General features: G+C 43.4%; 1 protein-coding gene across 1 annotated transcript in view; it reads right to left on the reverse strand.

Annotated features, from left to right (window-relative positions):
* Positions 1-205: 205 nt before the first annotated feature.
* Positions 206-18,645, reverse strand: part of NUS1 (NUS1 dehydrodolichyl diphosphate synthase subunit) — a 32,854-nt gene continuing 14,414 nt past the window's right edge. Inside the window, exons 2-5 of the mRNA XM_034765798.1 lie at positions 14,085-14,207; positions 6,682-6,834; positions 1,924-2,023; positions 206-438 (exon numbers count right to left, since the gene is read on the reverse strand). Of these exons, the coding sequence (XP_034621689.1) occupies positions 348-438; positions 1,924-2,023; positions 6,682-6,834; positions 14,085-14,207 (467 nt within the window). The 3' untranslated portion in view covers positions 206-347. The remainder of the gene's footprint in view (positions 439-1,923; positions 2,024-6,681; positions 6,835-14,084; positions 14,208-18,645) is intronic.

The raw sequence follows: 18,645 nt of genomic DNA on the forward strand, positions 1-18,645 counted from the left end.
ACTATGAATGTTTCCCCTTAGAAAAGAGCAACATTATTCTTACATAACATTTTGGTCACTGGAAAGAAAAAGACAGAGGTGGGGGCATAGAGCATTTGATCAGCTCCGCTTAAAATTTATACAAGGTCATTTGCACAAATTAACAAACCTGTGCATTTCCCCCTTTCTGCAGAAGGATTCTCACACACTCACACGACAGACTCTCTAGAAAGGTAAGACACTTTATTGAGTTCGTTGATAAATTAAGAAAATTACTATGAACCAGACTTGTACAGATCACAGGGTGCTTGTAAACAGAGATACTGGATCCTTTCCATGGAAAGCCTGACAGAGTGCTCAGCAAGTAGTCATTTTCCCCAACGCTGCTCACAGGCTGCATAGTGATGGAGGGCAGAAAAAAAATCTTCATAGCTGATATTCAGGTGTGAAGGCAAAGAACTGAGGAAACAAATTAGGAAGGAGTCATATTAAGGCAACTATTTTATATAAAGGAGTTTGCCCGGGCAAGGAAATGTAATTTCTGGTTAATTATCACAATCACAACAACAGTTAACTGAGCTGCAGAGTTCTGGTACCCCTCAAATAACCCTCATAATGAAGGGCTTATCTATACACAAACTGCACTGAAAAAGCTAATTTGGCTGTAATTAACAAGTTTTTTATTTTGGCACAAGTTTGTCCGTGGACACTTACAGAGCACTGTGAAATAAGTGTGAGACAGAGACTTGTGCCAAAATAAAAACCGTGTTAATTACGGAGAGGCTAGCTATTTCAGTGTAAATATGGTAAATTTGTGTGTAGAAAAGCCTTAAGACACTACAGTACTTAAGCAACTTATGTAGTACCATTACCATGCCCTTTATTTAAGAGTTCTTCTACTGGCTTCTGAAGTAGCCCACAAAATGCACAAAGAGCTGCTGCTTCCCACAACACTGAGAAATTTTCAAATATTTTCAAACCACAGAAGAAAGTTTAAATCTTCTTGGTGAAAGTATGATTGAGCCCTTTTTCTATTAAAGCACTCAAAAGACAGTTACAGGTTTGACTTCATTAATGAAGTGTCAGTAGGAGTCCTAAGGTCAGACACACTTCTGCCTTAATTCAGAGTGCTCCTGGACATGGAAAAACCCCAACACGTCCACAAAGAATGCCTCTGACCCCATAACATCTCTTCAGTTAAATCTAGAAAACGGACAAGTATATTTTAACAACCTCCATGTGTAGACAGAGGGCAACAGAGCCTTACGTAACTTAATTCTAAGTGAAAAGTACATATCAACAGCAAGAGACATGCTCCTGTTATGAGCAAAGGTCAAACACATACAATTCAAAGACAACTTGATATAAGCAGAGGCACAACACCACCACACAAAACTGATGGCTTGATACCTTCTCAACTATGAAGCCAATGGTCTTTATTTAAGATGCTACTGAATCTTTTCTGAAGAACTTATCAAACAGGGCATATAACAAAAGGATTTGGGATCCTCCTAACTGAACTGATCATGACAACACTTTTTAGAAGTTTTTTTTTTTTTTTGCGGGCATCATGGTCAGAAAAGGAACTGAAGTGCAACAATCAATTAACAGAGACACTAGAAATATATCCTCTGGACTTCAAGGGACAAAAACCTCTAGAACTAATGGAGTAAATGCTTCTTGTAGGAGACAAGCAAAGCCCAAAAGCAGGGAACCAAATCAATATTCTCTCTCTGTAATTGGAGACGGTAAAAACTGATGCACAGAACAGATACTTTCTGTACAATCACTGTCTCCAAGCAGAACTTAGGACTTACTTTTTGTCTGCTGGAGGGATTTCATCTCTTTCTTTCTGCACTACTTTAACAGTTTTAAATTTTTTTTTAATTTTAAAGAATGACTATATTCCATTCTGGTTAACATAATGATTTATAACCAACTCACATGATTTCTGTCAGTCTGATGTGCCAGGGAAGGAATCCTAATGTGCTGTCCACAGGACCAAATTTCAAAATTAAATCAGGGTCAGGGAAACCTTTATTACCTACAAAATAAATGAATGAATAAATAAATAAAGAGAGGGAAATAAATTAAAGTTTATGAGATTAGATATTTACACTCAATTTTAAAGAGACTTATTTTACATGCAATATGCATTTGTTCATTTAAAAAAAAAAAACAAATTACATAAGAGACTGTAAAAAGTGTTAGAGAAAAGAGATGAGCCCTGCACCTTTTGAAACAAGTAACTGGAGTAAGAGGTTGAGGCCATCACTGGTAAGAGTGGGCTGCTATGTCTTGCACCAGCTATAGTCTGGGGACTTGGTTTAAAAATAAAAATAGATATAGATATAGATATATTTTCCACAGTAGGATTCTAATGTCTTCACATATATATGTGAAGACATTAGAATCCTACTGTGAAAAATCAAATTAGCTGATATATTGACCATGATGTCACATAACATACATCACAGAACTCTCCACAAAACACCCCAATCACTGGGACACCGCTGAGAAAACTTATTACATGGAGAACTTAAAAAAAAAAAAAAAAAAAAAAAAAGGGCAGTCTGCTCTTAATGTACAGCTTCTGACAGATTTTTACTATCTAGTGATCCCTGTGCTTTAAACACAAAAACAGGCATGAACTGCTTAATTTCTTGTACTTCGCCATTGTTCTTAATGACTTTAGACAAGAGACAATACGTAGTTCTAATAAAGTGTCTGTAGGAGTCCTAAGGTCAGATGCACTTCTGTCTTCATCCAGAAGGCTCCTGGACATGGAGATACCCCAATGCATCCACAAAGGATGCCTCTGACCCCGTAATGTCTCTTATAGACAATACTTACCTCCTCTGAGGTCAGTAGATGTTAAAAGGAGGGAAGTATCATAGAATATTAGGGTTGGAAGAGACCTCAGGAGGTTATCTAGTCCAATCCCCTGCTCAAAGCAAGGCCAATCCCCAACTAAATCATCCCAGCCAGGGCTTGGTCAAGCTGGGCCTTAAAAACCTTTAAGGATGGAGAGTCCACCACCTCCCTAGGTAACCCATTCCAGTGCTTCACCACCCTCCTATTGAAACAGCGTTTCCTAATATCCAACCTAGACCTCCCCCACTGCAACTTGAAACCATCGCGTCTTGTTCTGTCATCTGCCACCACTGAGAACAGCTGAGCTCCATCCTCTTTTGAACCCCCCTTCAGGTAGTTGAAGGCTGCTATCAAATCCCCCCTCACTCTTCTCTTCTGCAACTAAATAACCCCAGTTCCCTCAGCCTCTCCTTGTAAGTCATGTGCCCCAGCCCCCTAATCATTTTTGTTGCCCTCCACTGGACTCTCTCCAATTTGTCCACATCCCTTCTGTAGTGTGGGGACCAAAACTGAACACAATACTCCAGGTGTGGCCTCACCAGTGCCGAATAGAGGAATAATCTCTTCCCTCGATCCGCTGGCAATGCTCCTACCAATACAGCCCGATATGCTGTTGGCCTTCTTGGTAACGAGGGCACAGAGCTGACTCATATCCAGCTTCTCGTCCACTGTAATCCCGGGGTCCTTTTGTGCAGAACTACTGCTTAGCCAGTCAGTCCCCAGCCTGTAGCAGTGCATGGGATTCTTCCTTCTTAAATGCAGGACTCTGCACTTGTCCTTACTGAACCTCATCAGTTTTCTTTTGGCCCAATCCTTCAATTTGTCTAGATCACGTTGGATGCTATCCCTACCCTCCAGCGTATCTACCTTTCCCCCCAGGTTAGTGTAATCTGTGAACTTGCTGAGGGTGCAATTAATCCCATCATCCAGATCATTAATAAAGATGTTGAGCAAAACTGTCTGACCCCTGGGGCACTTCGCTTGATACTGGTTGCCAACTAGACATCAAGCCGTTGATCACTACCTGTTGAGCCAGACAATCTAGCCAGCTTTCTATCCACCTTACAATCCACTCATCCAATCCATACTTCTTTAACTTGCTGGCAAGAATACTGTGGGAAAATGGAGGCACAGAAAGATAAAGTGACTTGCCAGAGTCCATTCTGCAAGCCACTGGCAGAACCAGGAATAGAATCCAGGTCTCCAGAGTCCCAGTCCAGTGCTCTATTTAGGCCACACTGCATTCCAGCTCTGTGGATTAAATTTGTAAACTAGACTAATTCCATTTTAATATGGTTTGATAAAGTTGTCATTGTGGTAGTTTTAAAAATGCAGGATTATTAGAAGCAGGCTTAGCAGGATTGTGTGGTAACATTTAAACTCCTACCCACACTACACACTTCAGGCTAAACTGTAATGCTCTGCCAACATCCATCTTGGACAACTCCCACTTAGAGCCAATCATACTGTATTGAGTGGTGTAGGTCTCCTCAACCATCTGCAGAACATACTGTAGTTATGTCAGTAGTTTAACTAACTGAATGGCCCCACAGTAAGAAAATACCTAGACTTGGATTTTTTTGGTATTAAATGTAAGATTGGAATCAAATTTCCTTCATTTTTGGGAGTAATTCCATGTACAGCAAGAATCGGATATGCCTCTTTCAAATTAGACATGTAAGAACCGTCTATATGGAAAGTCTGACATCCTTAATTTCCTATGCTGATGCTCTAGTATTGTGTTAAGGGAGGAAACAGATGACCAAGTAGCTCAGTTCTTCTTGCAGAGCTGGAGCCCTGCATCTGACATTGATGGGAAAGTCCAAAACAAAGGCACAACACCAAGCCATACTAAAAATCATTTCAAAACCTTCTGATAAGGGTAGAATTATCATTAGAATATGGGTTGTTTGCCTACTCCATTCCTCTGGGAATTGGTTGAGATTATTCTGGTTTTTAGGATTGTGACACAGAACCTTAGGTATGGAAATGGTTGACTGAGGCAAGCGTCCTCACCTCTGGAAGAGTTAATCTCTGAAGGAAAAGAAAGGGACATTTCAGACTTAGAGCCATTGGGACTATATGGTGTGATACACAAGAAAGGTTTCCATAGAAGGAGGGACAAGTCTGAGGTAGCCACAGTAACTATCTTGTGCTCCTGTTGAGTGTTTCCTACTGCATTCCAGAGGCTGGAGAGAGTGTGGTGGCCTGATTAGTTGGACAGATTTGGGGTAGCAAAGGAATTGTAGCTTCCAACACACATCTTCCATGCTGGGGGAGGGATAGCTCAGTGGTTTGAGCTTTGGCTTGCTAAACCCAGGGTTGTGCGTTCAATCCTTGAGGGGGCCACTTTGGGATCTGGGGCAAAATCGGTACTTGGTCCTGCTAATGAAGGCAGGGGGCTGGACTCGATGACCTTTCAAGGTCCCCTCCAGTTCTAGGAGATGGGATATCTCCATTAATTTAAAATTTTTATTTATGCCAGAGCCATTGATGTGGCCCACAAAATAGTTCAGTACGAAGAGAAAAGCAGTCACTGAGCTCAGTTCATCCATGTACTCTAGGAAGGACATTTAAGTCAGTATAGGACACAGCAATATAGAAATCAAGGAAGTTCTCTCCTTAGTTTTAACTCTGCCCTGTAATAATGCCATGCAGTAACCAAACAATTCTGATCACGACATCTGTACTTGCAGGCATAGATTCAACTGATTTTTCCATTTCCGCATTCCCTCTTTGTGTCATTACAGGGGAGAATTAAGTACCTTAACTGTACATTTTGCTACCTTAACATGTTTAGATTTCTTAAATTTAACCTAATCTCTTAGCATTCAAATAACTAAACGTAATTCTGAAATCCCTGATTTTTATAGTGCTTGTGTTAGAGATAATTAAGCCCTACCTGTAATTTTTTTAATTTCAGATATGTACACAAACTTAATTCCTAGACAACAAATGATTTAACTCTAATTTATGTCAGTGGTATTATGATGTTGTCAGTAAGAGTATTCTGTTTGGCCCTAAAAGTCAAACCTGTCTTTTGTCCATAAAAGCAATTGTGCATCTACACCAATTTTTCAGCACAATTCAAGAGTAAAGCTTGAATTTTCTTAGTTTCAAAAAAAGTTTAGTTTCCAAGTTCTAGTTAAGTTAAAAGTTAACAAAAATTCACATTCTGCATCATATTATTCTGTAGTTTGGCTGCTCTCACTTGAGGTAGGTTGGCATTAGCCTGAGTGTAGATAATTCAAGTTAATTTGAATGTGAAGACAGGCTTTAATACATTCAGCTGACTCAGTTGAACTTCTCTCCTTCCTTCAGAAGGAAGTTGTTTGAGAATCCCATAAAAACACACTAAGATATGAAGACTGGTGTTGGAGAGGCTATACAGAACACAGATAGGAGGAAGACTTGGAGGGGAGGAGTTAAATCGAGCTTTGAAGGCATAGAAGAAACTGATGCAGAAAGTGAAAGGAAGCCAGTGAGATAGGTTTTCAGAGTGGTCTGCAAAACAGTTTAGCAGCAGCATCTTCAAATGGAACAGAACTTGTTGAAATTTTTTTGACTAATACAAATTTTGCCAAAACACACCTTTGGGGGCGGGGAGGAGGAGCTCAAATTATTCTCAAATTTGGGAAATAGTTTAGGCTGAAAAACACTAAAAAATTTTCAGGATATGGGCAAAAGTTCTAAAATGGTCATCAATGCCGAGCAGGAGATCAAATCCAGATGTAAATCCAATGCCATTCTGATCCAAATATGCCTGTTACAAATTGACTTGTTAGCACATAGTATTCCCCCCTGCCCCAGGCACAATAGAATACTTACTATTTAGTAAGTTGTTTAAAACATTCACATCCAGGTCTGTATATTTTCTTTGCTGTTGTGCTACCAACTGGCAAAAGTTCTGAGCTGCTCTCACTATGTCTGCCTTTCCATCTTCTGGGGACAGCACCTTCAATGTAGATTGGCAATTTAAAACTGCAAGTACAAAGCACAAAGTTGTTTTAAAAGCAAGCAAACTTTTGCAAGAAAGGTTATTTGTTTACAGTTCTAGGTTGACGAACTCTTCAGAGAACAGGGACAGGGATGCAAGTTCTTATATCAATAACAAAGTGTGCACATCTTGAAATCTCACATTTTAAGAAGCAATGGATTAAGCATTTCTACACAGTGTACGAATATGTATATCACAACTACATCTTTTTAAAAGTTTATGGTGTTGATAGTTTCCAGGTTTGTTACCTTAACTTTGTATTTCCTGCAGTTCGACCTTAGGACATCTTACAGGGATCTTGTAAGTACCTAAAAGCCTACCACTTATAAATTTAGTTTAAGTGTCATTAGTCTCAGGCCAGTTTCCAACCTGTGGGGCTGGAGCACAAGGCCACTCCAGAAGGCTGCATTGGCTCTTGCTGCATATGACTACTGGAAGCACTCTGCCAGATGGCTATGGCACTGGGGAGTGGGGCAGGGGAGAGAATGGAGGGATCACCTGGGCTCCAAATGGAGTAGCAAACAAGTGAAAAATGGAAAGCATACCAATTAAAAAAAAACAGAAGGGTGAGACAAATGAAAGAAAGGACAAAAACAAGGGAGCAGCACAAAGAACAAAACAGGAGGCAGGATGTGACAATTCCAGACACAGCATAATGGGACATGGGTGAAAGGCAGACTGGATCTTTAAAATTATAAATGTATTATGAGTTTCTTAAAGTATTTGGCTGCAAGTAACTGCTTGACAGGAGTCTTTGAAAAGGCTATAAACAGAAAAATGAAGACAGACAGACAGACACAAGGGTTATGAGGCTCCTAGGGAAGACAACCACCAGTTTTTAGTCTATATCACTAGACTAAGTAAATGGAAGAGATGAAGGCAGGGCACCCATGCTAAAATACACAAGCTTCTTACTAGTTGATGTACTTATGGCCCATTTTTGAAAGGAGATACACATTCCACATTTCTTGTCCGAGGAGTGAAGAAAGATATTCAGTCACAAGTTCATTCATGAGGGGCAAGCTTTGTAGTGGGCCTCAACTGACTACTTGCATCCAATGCATTTACCCAAAGAACAAGGAATACAGCTCGGAATCATTAAATAGGCTTTGTATTGTGTGTAACACACCATGTTTATTATTTAGGTTCTCAGACTTAGTCACGGACTACGGAGCACTTGCCAATAGTGCTGGCTCTCCTTGTTTTGAGCTGCTTTCAAGGATGTCCAGGTTCTTCAGTGCAAAGGAGAGCCTGGAGTTTTGCAGAAGCACCCAGAAATAAGATGGGACCAGCACAGCTATTCCAATACAGGCTGCTGCAGAATATACACATTTGAACCTTAAGAGAAACAGGATTACAACTATCGCTTGGCTGGACTCGTACTCTTTAGCACAAGGCAGATTTCAATTCCCCTACCTCTCAAAACTGCATCTCTTGAAACATACAGATAAGTCTCAGTCTGAGACCATCGCCGGTGCCCCAGTACCTCTTGTCCCCAACATCTGATTTCAATTTCTTCATAAGAAGAAAGCAGTCCCCATGATTAAGGGTAAGACACCCAGAGACTGTTTATAGAATAAGACGTGTACACTCCCAAGGTAGCCCTGGAATCCTTGAAGGAGTGCACAGTGTCATCTGTCTTGTTGGAAAATAAGACTCACCCGTCAAAGGGCAAGTTCAATGGCTTGCTGGATGTCCAGAGCAATCCCAGAGATTTTGCAACCAGGAATCCCTCCTTATAGTTACCACAGAGGCCATGACCCTGGCCAAGGTAAAATCAAAAGTGAAGTTTTGGCCACCAAACAGCCTACTGCAACAAATGCCTGGAACTCCTCACATGACCCCCTGGGCAACTGGTCCTCAAATTTAGCCATGGCTGACAACTGAAGAAATCATACTTGGCCAGCAAAGCTTGTTAATTAGCTATCCTCATCTGTACAGACAATAGGGTATAGATCTTCCTGCCCAGCATATTCAACTGCTTGGAGTCCATCTTTGGGTGGTAGACTTGAATGTACCCTGCCAGGCCCTGTCATTAACCACCATTATGACCAGGAAATTCGGGGCCGGGTGGGAATAGAACCCTTCAAATACCTGCATGGGAACAAAGTAGTGCTCTTCCATGCATTTCACCATCAGCAGTACCAAGGCTGGTGTTCTCCACAGGGCTGTCACTGGCTCGAGGAGTGCATCATTGACCGGGAGGGCCATTCTTCCAGGGACAGCAGGGTGTAAAATGGCCAGTTTATGCATGTTCTCTTGGAGGAACTCTGACTGGATACCAAGGGATGTGGCTATGTGGAGTAAAAGGTCCTGGTCCCTCTTCAAGTTCTCCAGGATAGAAGGGGAGGACAAACCAAGCAGCACGGCATTGTCCAGCAATGAGGATGAAGGTCCTGGCTGAGCCAAAATAAGCTTTTGCTCCTGGGAAGATATACCCAGAAGGGAGGACTCCAGCAATTCCGCAGGGAGGCAGAACGCCAATGCCTGGGCCTGCAGCTGATCTGAAGCCACCATTGGCGACCTGGCATGGCTTTGGCTTCGGCTTCAACCAGGATGAAAAGCAGGATCGGTGAACAAGAAACATCCCACTGAGTCCAAGGCCACTGATGTGTAGGGCATTGGTGGCCAGTAGGGGCCGGGCCAATGACCACGGTCCCTGCCACCGGGCACACACAAACCCTGGGAGCCAAACTGGTCCATTGGCAGTCCCTTGAGTTCCTCAGGTTATGTGGAATAGAAAGATGATAACTCCGACTTGGAATCAAAGCCCTAGAATCTCAGCAACATGGGTAGAGTGACGCACAAGGGAGCCAACAGGCGGTCCGATTTATCCATCACCCAGAACGAGGAGGGAATCTGCGATGAAGACAGTATCATCTCTGTTGAGCATGCTGGTGCCATGGGCAGTGTCAGTCCTGGTGCAAACATCAGTACCAGAGCGCCCGAATGCGTCAACGTCAAGGGTGGTGAGAGCCATCATGAGAGCACTTGCAGCGTCAAATGCAGTGGGGCCGAAGAGGGTCCCCAGTGCTGAAGTCCCATGCCCCAATTGCGGTACAGGCTCCATCCCCACCACAGGAAGAGGAAGGTCTGGATGCAATGGCGACAGACACGGAGGTTCAGCAGCTTGCTCCATTGGAGGGACTATAGGTGGGATAGCCCTAGACCAACGGTTAGATTCAGAATGAAAGGCAGAGGAAGTCTGTAGCTGCCTGATACAGACAACTTAGAGTCGACACTGGCATCTCCCTCAGCAGTACTGGACTCAAGGGGTGCCTGGAGGCCAGAGTCAACAGTACAGGGTTTCTGCCCTCCCCACTCGGTGCCGGGGAAGGGTCAGAGGTACTTGTGTCATCCTGCGCACCAGAACCAGCTCCGTGCCAGTCTGCGCTTTTCCTGGGGGAGGCAGAGCAGTCACCCAAGACTTGGAGTGGTCCTGATTAGTCTTATGAGACCTCTTCCTCGGAGCCAATGGAGAACAGCTCTTCTCTCTCTTTGATGAGGTGTCTGCACTGGAACAAGGGGCAGCAGTGCCCTCCAACCCCGAGGGTGAGCTTTGGCCTGAGAAAGGCCTCGGTACGGGATCAGACAGCATGGCCTGTTCAAAAACTGCCTCAGGCAGCACCCAAGGTATAATGTCACCTGAGTCTCCTTTTTAAAAATGATTTACAGATCCAAACAGTGCTCTTTTAAGGTGGGCCTCTCTGAAACAAAGCAAACACTGCCACCTCTTATAGCTAGGAGAAGGGTCACAGCCACAAGTGTGGCCCCTCTATGGGTAATGGTAGGGAAAAGTCTCCAGCTCTGGTATGCACTCATCTAAGTGGAATAGATGTCTGCATCTACTCGAAGAAGAATTATCTGATCTCTAAAGATACTTTAATGACTTGGACCAAGATATTTTTAAAAATGGATGCCTAAAATTAAGCTCTTAAATAAGCGTATGTTTAGACACAAATAAGTGGCCTCATTTTCGGAAGTGCTGAACACTCAGCAGCTCCCCCTGATGTCACAATTACTATTGTTTGAGAGGACAAAGGGACTGGCAGCTGGCCTAAATGAGGCTGACCTACCTTGGCATCAAAGAGCCAAAACTCTTACAGCTAAGAGCCTGCCCTACATGAGGAAGCCGAGACAAAAGAATTCAGCCAATGATACTTACAGCAAGTCTACCCTACAAAATTAAGTCTACCTAAGTTACGTTGACTATTAGCCACTGCAGTAATTAAATGGCTTTTGCATGTCCACACTGTGCTCCTTGTGTCCACAGTACACATCCTCACCAGGAGAACTTGCACCAATTTAACTGCTGGCGTGGGGCATTGTGGGATGGCTTCTGAAAGGCAGCAACAGTTGATGTAAGCAACACAATGTCTATACTGACACTGTGTCGACCTAACTACATCAACCTCTTGCAGAGGTGAAGTTAGTCAGCGTAGTGGCCGAGTGATATCAGTGGGAACTGAATTTTAGTGTAGATATTTAGAGTTAGGTCGACATAAGGCAGCTTAAATCAACCTAACTCTGTAGTGTAGCTCAGGGCTTAGATAACATGCCTATACGTTGCCTAGCACAGCGGGGTCTCTGAATGTTACTCAATACAAATATTACACTGAAAAGAGAGAGAAAACGGATGCTGCAGTCTAAAACCAAAATCACCAGCAAGACTTTGCCATGCTGTCTACCAAGAGAGGAATAGATAAAGGGAGCAGGTGAGAAGCAGAAGCATCTAGATGCATGGGGACAAGAGGAACATGATACTCATTGTTAGCATGTCTTCACTACTGGAAGAGGAGATAGGCAACAAGACAGTCTTGCACCCTGGAAATCCAAGGAATCCCCGTTGAATGTGTACTTTATTAATGTTATATGGCACATAAGACATAGAAATTCACCCCAGAATTCTTGCAGTTGAGGAAATGAAAAAAAACTTTAAAATTTATTTTTCCCGAAGAACTGCCAATAAATAGAAACTTCTGGGGCAGATGCCGGCTGGCACATTAAAAGGAATGTATCCCTTCTCTCAGGAAATCATCTAAAGCAGTACTGTAAATCTGGTGAGAGAACCCTGTGAGTGTACAGAACTGAATGACTCAAGCAGTAAAAGACTAATTTTAAAATTATTGGGTCCCTCACATTCACAATAGGATACAACTTGATGATAGTACTTTTAAAGTAACAATCTCCGTTTGGCAAGTAGCAGTGCTTACAAGTAGAGCATTTGTCTTTACAAATGCATTCCTTGATGAGCACAGTAGTATTGTTTGTCTGGCACTATATTGTTAGAATATCAATGTTATATACCCCATCAGCCAGTTGCACTTTGCAGCATCTTATCCAGTGCCTTAAAAACACTTGCAGAGAAGTTTATATACTGAGGCCTTCAGTTACAGGCTGTCCCCCTTACACATGGAGGTCTCTATCTTATCAAGAAAGCAAATATCTTTAGCCATGTCAGCTAGTTAGCTAAAACAAGGAGGAGTCCTTGGGGCATCTTAGAGACTAACAAATCCAACAGTCTAATGAAACAATTCAATTAACAGTAGAATACCAAGAGAGGAAAAATCACTTTTGTAGTGGTAATGAGGGTGGCTAGCAATGCCCCTCTGCCATGTACATTGGCCAAACCTCCAACGTGAAACTGCAGAACTGGAATTAATTTGCAAACTGGACACTATCAAATTAGGCCTGAATAAAGACTCGGAGTGGATGGGTCATTACAAAAACTAATTTCCCCCCCACTGTTACTCACACCTTCTTGTCAACTGTTTGAAATGGGCCACCCTCATTCCCCCCCCCTTGGTATTCTACTGTTAATTGAATTGTCTTGTTAGTACATGAAAAGATGGGAGTTGCCTTACCAAGTGTGTGTGTGTGGTGGGGAGGGGGGGGGGGGAGGTCAGTCTATGTATATATACCTGCTACTGTATTTTCCACTCCATGCATCTGATGAAGTGGGTTCTATGAAAGCTTATGCCCAAATAAATCTGTTAGTCTCTAAGGTGCCACAAAGACTCCTCGTTGTTTTTGCTGATACAGACTAACACGGCTACTACTCTGAAGCTAGTTAGCTGAGTCAGAAGAACTGATTCCTAGCGTCTTCCTGTTAATTGTGGAACAGGAAACATTCACTAGATTTGTTTGTGTATGCTAAATTGCAAAAGTAACCTTACTGTAGACATTCCTGCCCTTCCTGCCTGGGTCCCCGCATGCTTCATGAGGAAGCTACTGTTGCACGCAGCAGTGGAAGAGCTTCTGTTCACTCTTCCCTTTTCCCCTCCTAGGGGTACTGTGCACACTGCTACCATCATGGCAATGCTTGCTCTGACATCCCTCTCCTACCCAGAACTAGTTAATTTCACATAAAGAGAGGAGGTTGGCCAGCATGCAAAAAAAAAAAAAAAAAAACAAAAAAAAAAAAAAAAACACCACAAACCACCCAAGCAGGAGTGAATATGCAGGTGACCTCTCCCCTATGAAATGAGCTTATTCTGCATTTTCTATTGGGAAGCATCCCCCTCATTTCTACAGCTAACTGTGAAGTGTTAGCACAACTATGGACATTTAAATTTAAGAGTCTTTTCTTCCACTAATAATTCTCACACAGATTATGAGGACAATATGCCCCTTAGACCAGTGGTTCTCAACCAGTGAAACGTGTACCCCTATGGGTATGCAGAGGTCTAGTTTGCCTAATTTTACAACAACAGGTATATAAAAAGCACTAGCAAAGTCTGTACAAACAGAAGTTTCATACAATGACTTGTTTATACTGTTCTATATATTATACACTGAAAAGTAAGTACAATATATATATTCTAATTGTTTTATAATTATATGGTAAAAATGAGCTAGTATGCAATTTTTCAGTAATAGTGTGCTGTGACACTTGTCTTTTTATGTCTGATTTTATAAGCAAGTTGTTTTTAAGTGAGGTGAAACTTGGGGGTACCCAAGACAAAGACTACTGAAAGGGGTACAGTAGTCTGGACAGGTTAAGAGCCACTGCCTTAGATAACAGGATCCTTTGAGCAACTGCCACAAAACCAACACTAGCCCAGGAAGGTTATAAACATTGTCATCCACTTTAATGAGGGGCTAAGAAAGAAAGAGGAGAAGAAAAGAGGGGGTAGGTAGCAGTGAGAGGGTGAATTGTACATATAGGACGATACATAACCCTCAATGAACAAACCACTTAGTTTTCTTAGGGCGCTCATTACCACAATCCTACCTTGGTCTGTTTTGTCTTGATTTGCAAATTCCACTGTATATTTGGAGCAATCTAGACCCAAGAGTTCCTGCTGCTGTTTTAAAATTTCATCCATCAGCCTTGCGTTATTCCTCTTGAAGATTCCTTAAAAAACCCATAACAAAACGTAAGTCACTTCAGTTTCCACTTTTTCAGAAAGAATGTTGTGAAAATAGAAAGAAACAGGCAGTAAACACTAGCTTTAAACTAGACTCGACAAGATTAATAAGTAACTGAAGCAGATGATACTACATAAATCTAGCTTCATGACGACCTTGGAAGAGAAAATTAACTATACACAACTTTAGATCTGGTGTATGCTGCTATTGTTCTTGGCATAGCTGAACCACTACGCAATGACATCTGATAGTTCTTTAAAAAGTAGAACACTGTCACTTCACTGCTAGAATGCTCTAATTCTATGACCAATTTACATTTACATGTCAGATGCAATTAGAGATAGAGAAGATGTACAAACAAGCAGAAGCAAGGAATTCCCATGTTCTAATGGTCCTGTGGCACCTTTGAGACTAACAGAAGTACTGGGAGCATAAGCTTTCGTGGGTAAGAACCTCACTTCTTCAGATGCAAGTAATGGAAATCTCCAGAGGCAGGTATATATCAGTGTGAACTAACCTCGTTAACTCCACACTGATATATACCTGCCTCTGGAGATTTCCATTACTTGCATCTGAAGAAGTGAGGTTCTTACCCACGAAAGCTTATGCTCCCAGTACTTCTGTTAGTCTCAAAGGTGCCACAGGACCCTCTGTTGCTTTTTACAGATTCAGACTAACACGGCTACCCCTCTGATACATGTTCTAATGCTAGCCTTGCACCAGCTCCCTCTGTGGCCTAAGACAAATTAAACTTTGCATCAGGACTTCTCTAGGTAAATAGTGCATGGCAAGCTCAGCTGTAAAGCGACGGTGCACAGCATAACCTCTTACATGTTCTTAACAGCTTTACAAGAATCAATGTTTGTAAAATACACTGTAGACTAAGTTATGAGAAGTGTAGCTAGGGCAGATGAATGTTAGAGGCAACATGAACAATTATAACTTTTACAGTCAGATTTCATAGCCAAAACTGACAGTACAGGCCTATATTTATTACAGCATATTGGGATCAACTCATTATTTGACACTTAGGAGAATAATACTGCTCATTTTATTACAAAAATTCACTGCTCAAAACTTCATTAGTACTTAAAGTTGACCACCAGTGCCTCATAGATTTACTTCATTTCTTGGTTTTCAGAGGTTTAAGAACACACCAACCTCAGCCCACTTTAATTCTGCTCCTAGGAGCTGGCAAGAGCCACAGGGAATATACTGAAAGTATGTTTCAGCCAGGGCTACTCTACAATAAGCACACATACCTAAGGAATGATGAAGTAAGCATACCATTTTATGTAATGTGGTATGCCCTACAGAATTGTATTCTTTCCTTCATCTGCATGCACTCCAACTGATCTTCATTGCGTTAGGGACTGCTGCAAGTAATCCTTGCAGCAGTTTACCAGTTCACACTGCAGTATGAGAAGTACATCTACATCCAAAGAGATCACGAACCCTTCATTTCTGTGCTGAGTTATGTAGGTTGCACGAGCTGAAAAGCACAACAGCCAATTCTTGCTGTGGGGTTTTGTAGAACTCTGAAACCATAGGAGAGTACACTTCAAGGGGGAAGTAAGTGCAGGCAATCTTCTCGAGAGACTAAGATAAAGGTCAAGGAACAGTAACAATTGGAATGCTGATGTTTTTGCAGAATAGATTAAGTACAGGCTAGGCATAGCCAGTTTTGTTCACTAAGTCTGTTCTAAATGCAGAGTTTGCCTTAGTGAGGACAGAGGTGTTCCTACCATACCCATATATTTTGGCCCCGTATCATCTGGAAAGATAGTGTGCTATGTTGTCTGTCAGCGTGGAAAGGGGCTTCACTCAGAGGGCAGGGTTTCAGTTCCAGTGTGGATCTGGTAGGTACCTTAATGCTTTATATCCTGGTATTTTAAGGTTTAACCATACATGTGCTTGATGTTCTGGAAGGGTACAAGACATGGCTGGTCACTCTTAACTGTGAATTAACCAATTTTTTTTTAAACAGTGAATTCAAAAGTGAAAGTGGTGCTAGTCGTAAAGGTGCACAAAGTCTTCCTGGAAACACCTTGCTGTCACTAAGCCATGGGGCCATGATTCCTGGGGTTTGTGACTTTGCAAAGGGAATAAGGAAGGAGGCTGTTAGCTTGTTAAGTGGGGAGGTTGTTGCTCTGTGTGGCTTTGCAGAGAGCAGAAGAGGACACCAGAGAGGTTTGTTGGGGAAACTTTGCTAACTCCAAAGATGACCAGGAGCACTCAAGACTCACCCTTGGATGGAACTTTGCCCAGGACTCCTGAACATTGCTTGGTGGGGCCTTGTGTTAAATGCAACCCTGTTTTACTGCTCCCCATCATCTCCCCTCTCCCCCACCCCCGTTGTTTTTCTCCTTTCATCCCTCTAAACAAATATTTCCCTTTTCTATATTCATTGTAGTCTTCCCATGGGTGTTTACTCTGGGGGGTGTTAGTACAGGTGCCCCTGTTGTGGAAGGGACGGTCACTGCTGCGTTCCTGCGCATGCCTTTTCTTGGCTAGAGGTGTCTGCAGAGTAGACTCCATCTGGACCACAAGGGTGCTAAAGTTACATTTGTACCACAAGCTCTACCACAGCCCTTTATGTGACATCAATGCACTGGCAGGTAATAGCACTAACACAAGCTTAAAGCAGGAGTTTCATTTTAAGAGGGGTGGAAAAAGCCTACAAAAATGATGCTTTAACCAAAGCAACAGAACTTAAAAAATATTCGTTGTAATTTGTGCAGTGCTTGATTTTTTTATTACAGTTTATGGGAGGGGGAATATTTGGAGTTTGATATGAATGTTTTAGAAGCCAGTAATGTGCACAAAACATTCTCAGGATGCTGCCATGGATAGGACTTGAACTCACAGTACATGGCTGCTGTTCGGGTTCAGTGGTCACAGAATGTCACCTTGAGCGGCCTACTTATTCTGATGTTTGCAAACACCCTGGCATGCAAGTAAAACTGGCTGGCTCTGTTGCAAGTGTGCAAGTGATTTTCTCTGGTTCAGCAGTTTTGCTAGAGCCACATTGTAGATCCAACTTTTACTCTTAATACCTTTTGTCACAAAATGGTCCAGTACCACTCTCTGAACAGGCATTTCCTCTGTTGCAAAGGGATCCAACCACTGAATCCCACCTGCTGCTAAGCTTACTGTTTCTGGGAAATGACTGATCTCTGCTCCTAGCTCTGGTTTGCTCCAGAGCATAGGCATGCGCACGGGGCATGCCCAGGCACACCCTAATGCAGGGGTGGGTAAATGGCCCAACTCTCCCAGTGCGACAAGCCGCGGGGTCCGCGCTTCCAGGCCAGAGCACCCGGCCAAGCGCAGCAAGTCGCCAGCCCCTCCCCCCCGCCCCTTGAGCCATGTCACCACGCACACAGCGCTCCGGGGGCCGGGACTGCATGCTCCCACGGGGCAGTGTTTGGCTCTGCAGGGAGGGAGAAACGCTCCCCGCTCATCCGGAGCCATGCCGTCACGTGCGCAGCATTCTGAGGGATGGGGCTGCCTACTCCCATGGGGCAGCGTGTCTGGCTCTGCGCGGAGCCAAACATGCTGCTAGGAGCCTCATAGTAAGGGGGCTGGGGCAGATAAGGGGTGGGGGCAGTCAGGGAGCAGGGAGGGTTGTCTCTGGAGGGAGTGGTCTGGGGACAAGTTGCTGGGGGAGGTTAGATGAGTTGGGAGTTCGGGGGAGGCTGTCAGGAGGCAGGGCTATGGAGATGGGTTGGGGCAGACAGGGAGGGTTGTATGGGTTGGGAGTTCTGGGGGTCCTGTCAGGGGGCGGGGAGCTGTTGGCTAGGCGTGGGAGTCCCAGAGGTCTGTCTGGGGGTAGGGAGCGGTTGGATAGGCGTGGGAGTCTTGGGGGTCGGGGTGTGGGGGGCAGTTAGGGTCAGGGGTCCCAGGAGGGAGTGGATGGAGGCAGGGCGGGGCTCCCTGGGTGCACACCCTAATGAAATGTGCTGCACACGCCTATGCTCCAGAGCACTCAGGTGCTGATGCAAGGTCTGACAACCTTCTCAAGTAGTAGGACCATGTAGTCTGACTGCTTAGATCCTGAAGCCAGTTCCTGGCCCTCTGAAGACTGTTATTTTGACATATGTCCCCCCCCACAGTCTAGTTGGCTGCAGGAGCTCTGGTTGTGTAGCTGCACCCTTCAAAAAGGGTATGGAAGTAAAAGTAAGGAAATACAGGCTTAGCAAATGAATTCCTAAAAAAAAAAACCACCACACACACAGCTCAAAGGTGAGAGTGTTACAGATCTATGGAAAAAACAAACTCCTGAACGCTTTCCCTGAGGCACTGTCCACATCAGAAATGCTACGGCAGCACAGCTACAGCACTTCAGCATAGACACTATCTACGCTGGCAGAAGGGGGCTCTCCTTCAGAGTATGTAATCCACCTCCCGAAGAGGCAAGGCCAATG

This window comes from Trachemys scripta, chromosome 3, assembly GCF_013100865.1.
Source record: "Trachemys scripta elegans isolate TJP31775 chromosome 3, CAS_Tse_1.0, whole genome shotgun sequence".
NCBI lineage: Eukaryota > Metazoa > Chordata > Testudines > Emydidae > Trachemys > Trachemys scripta.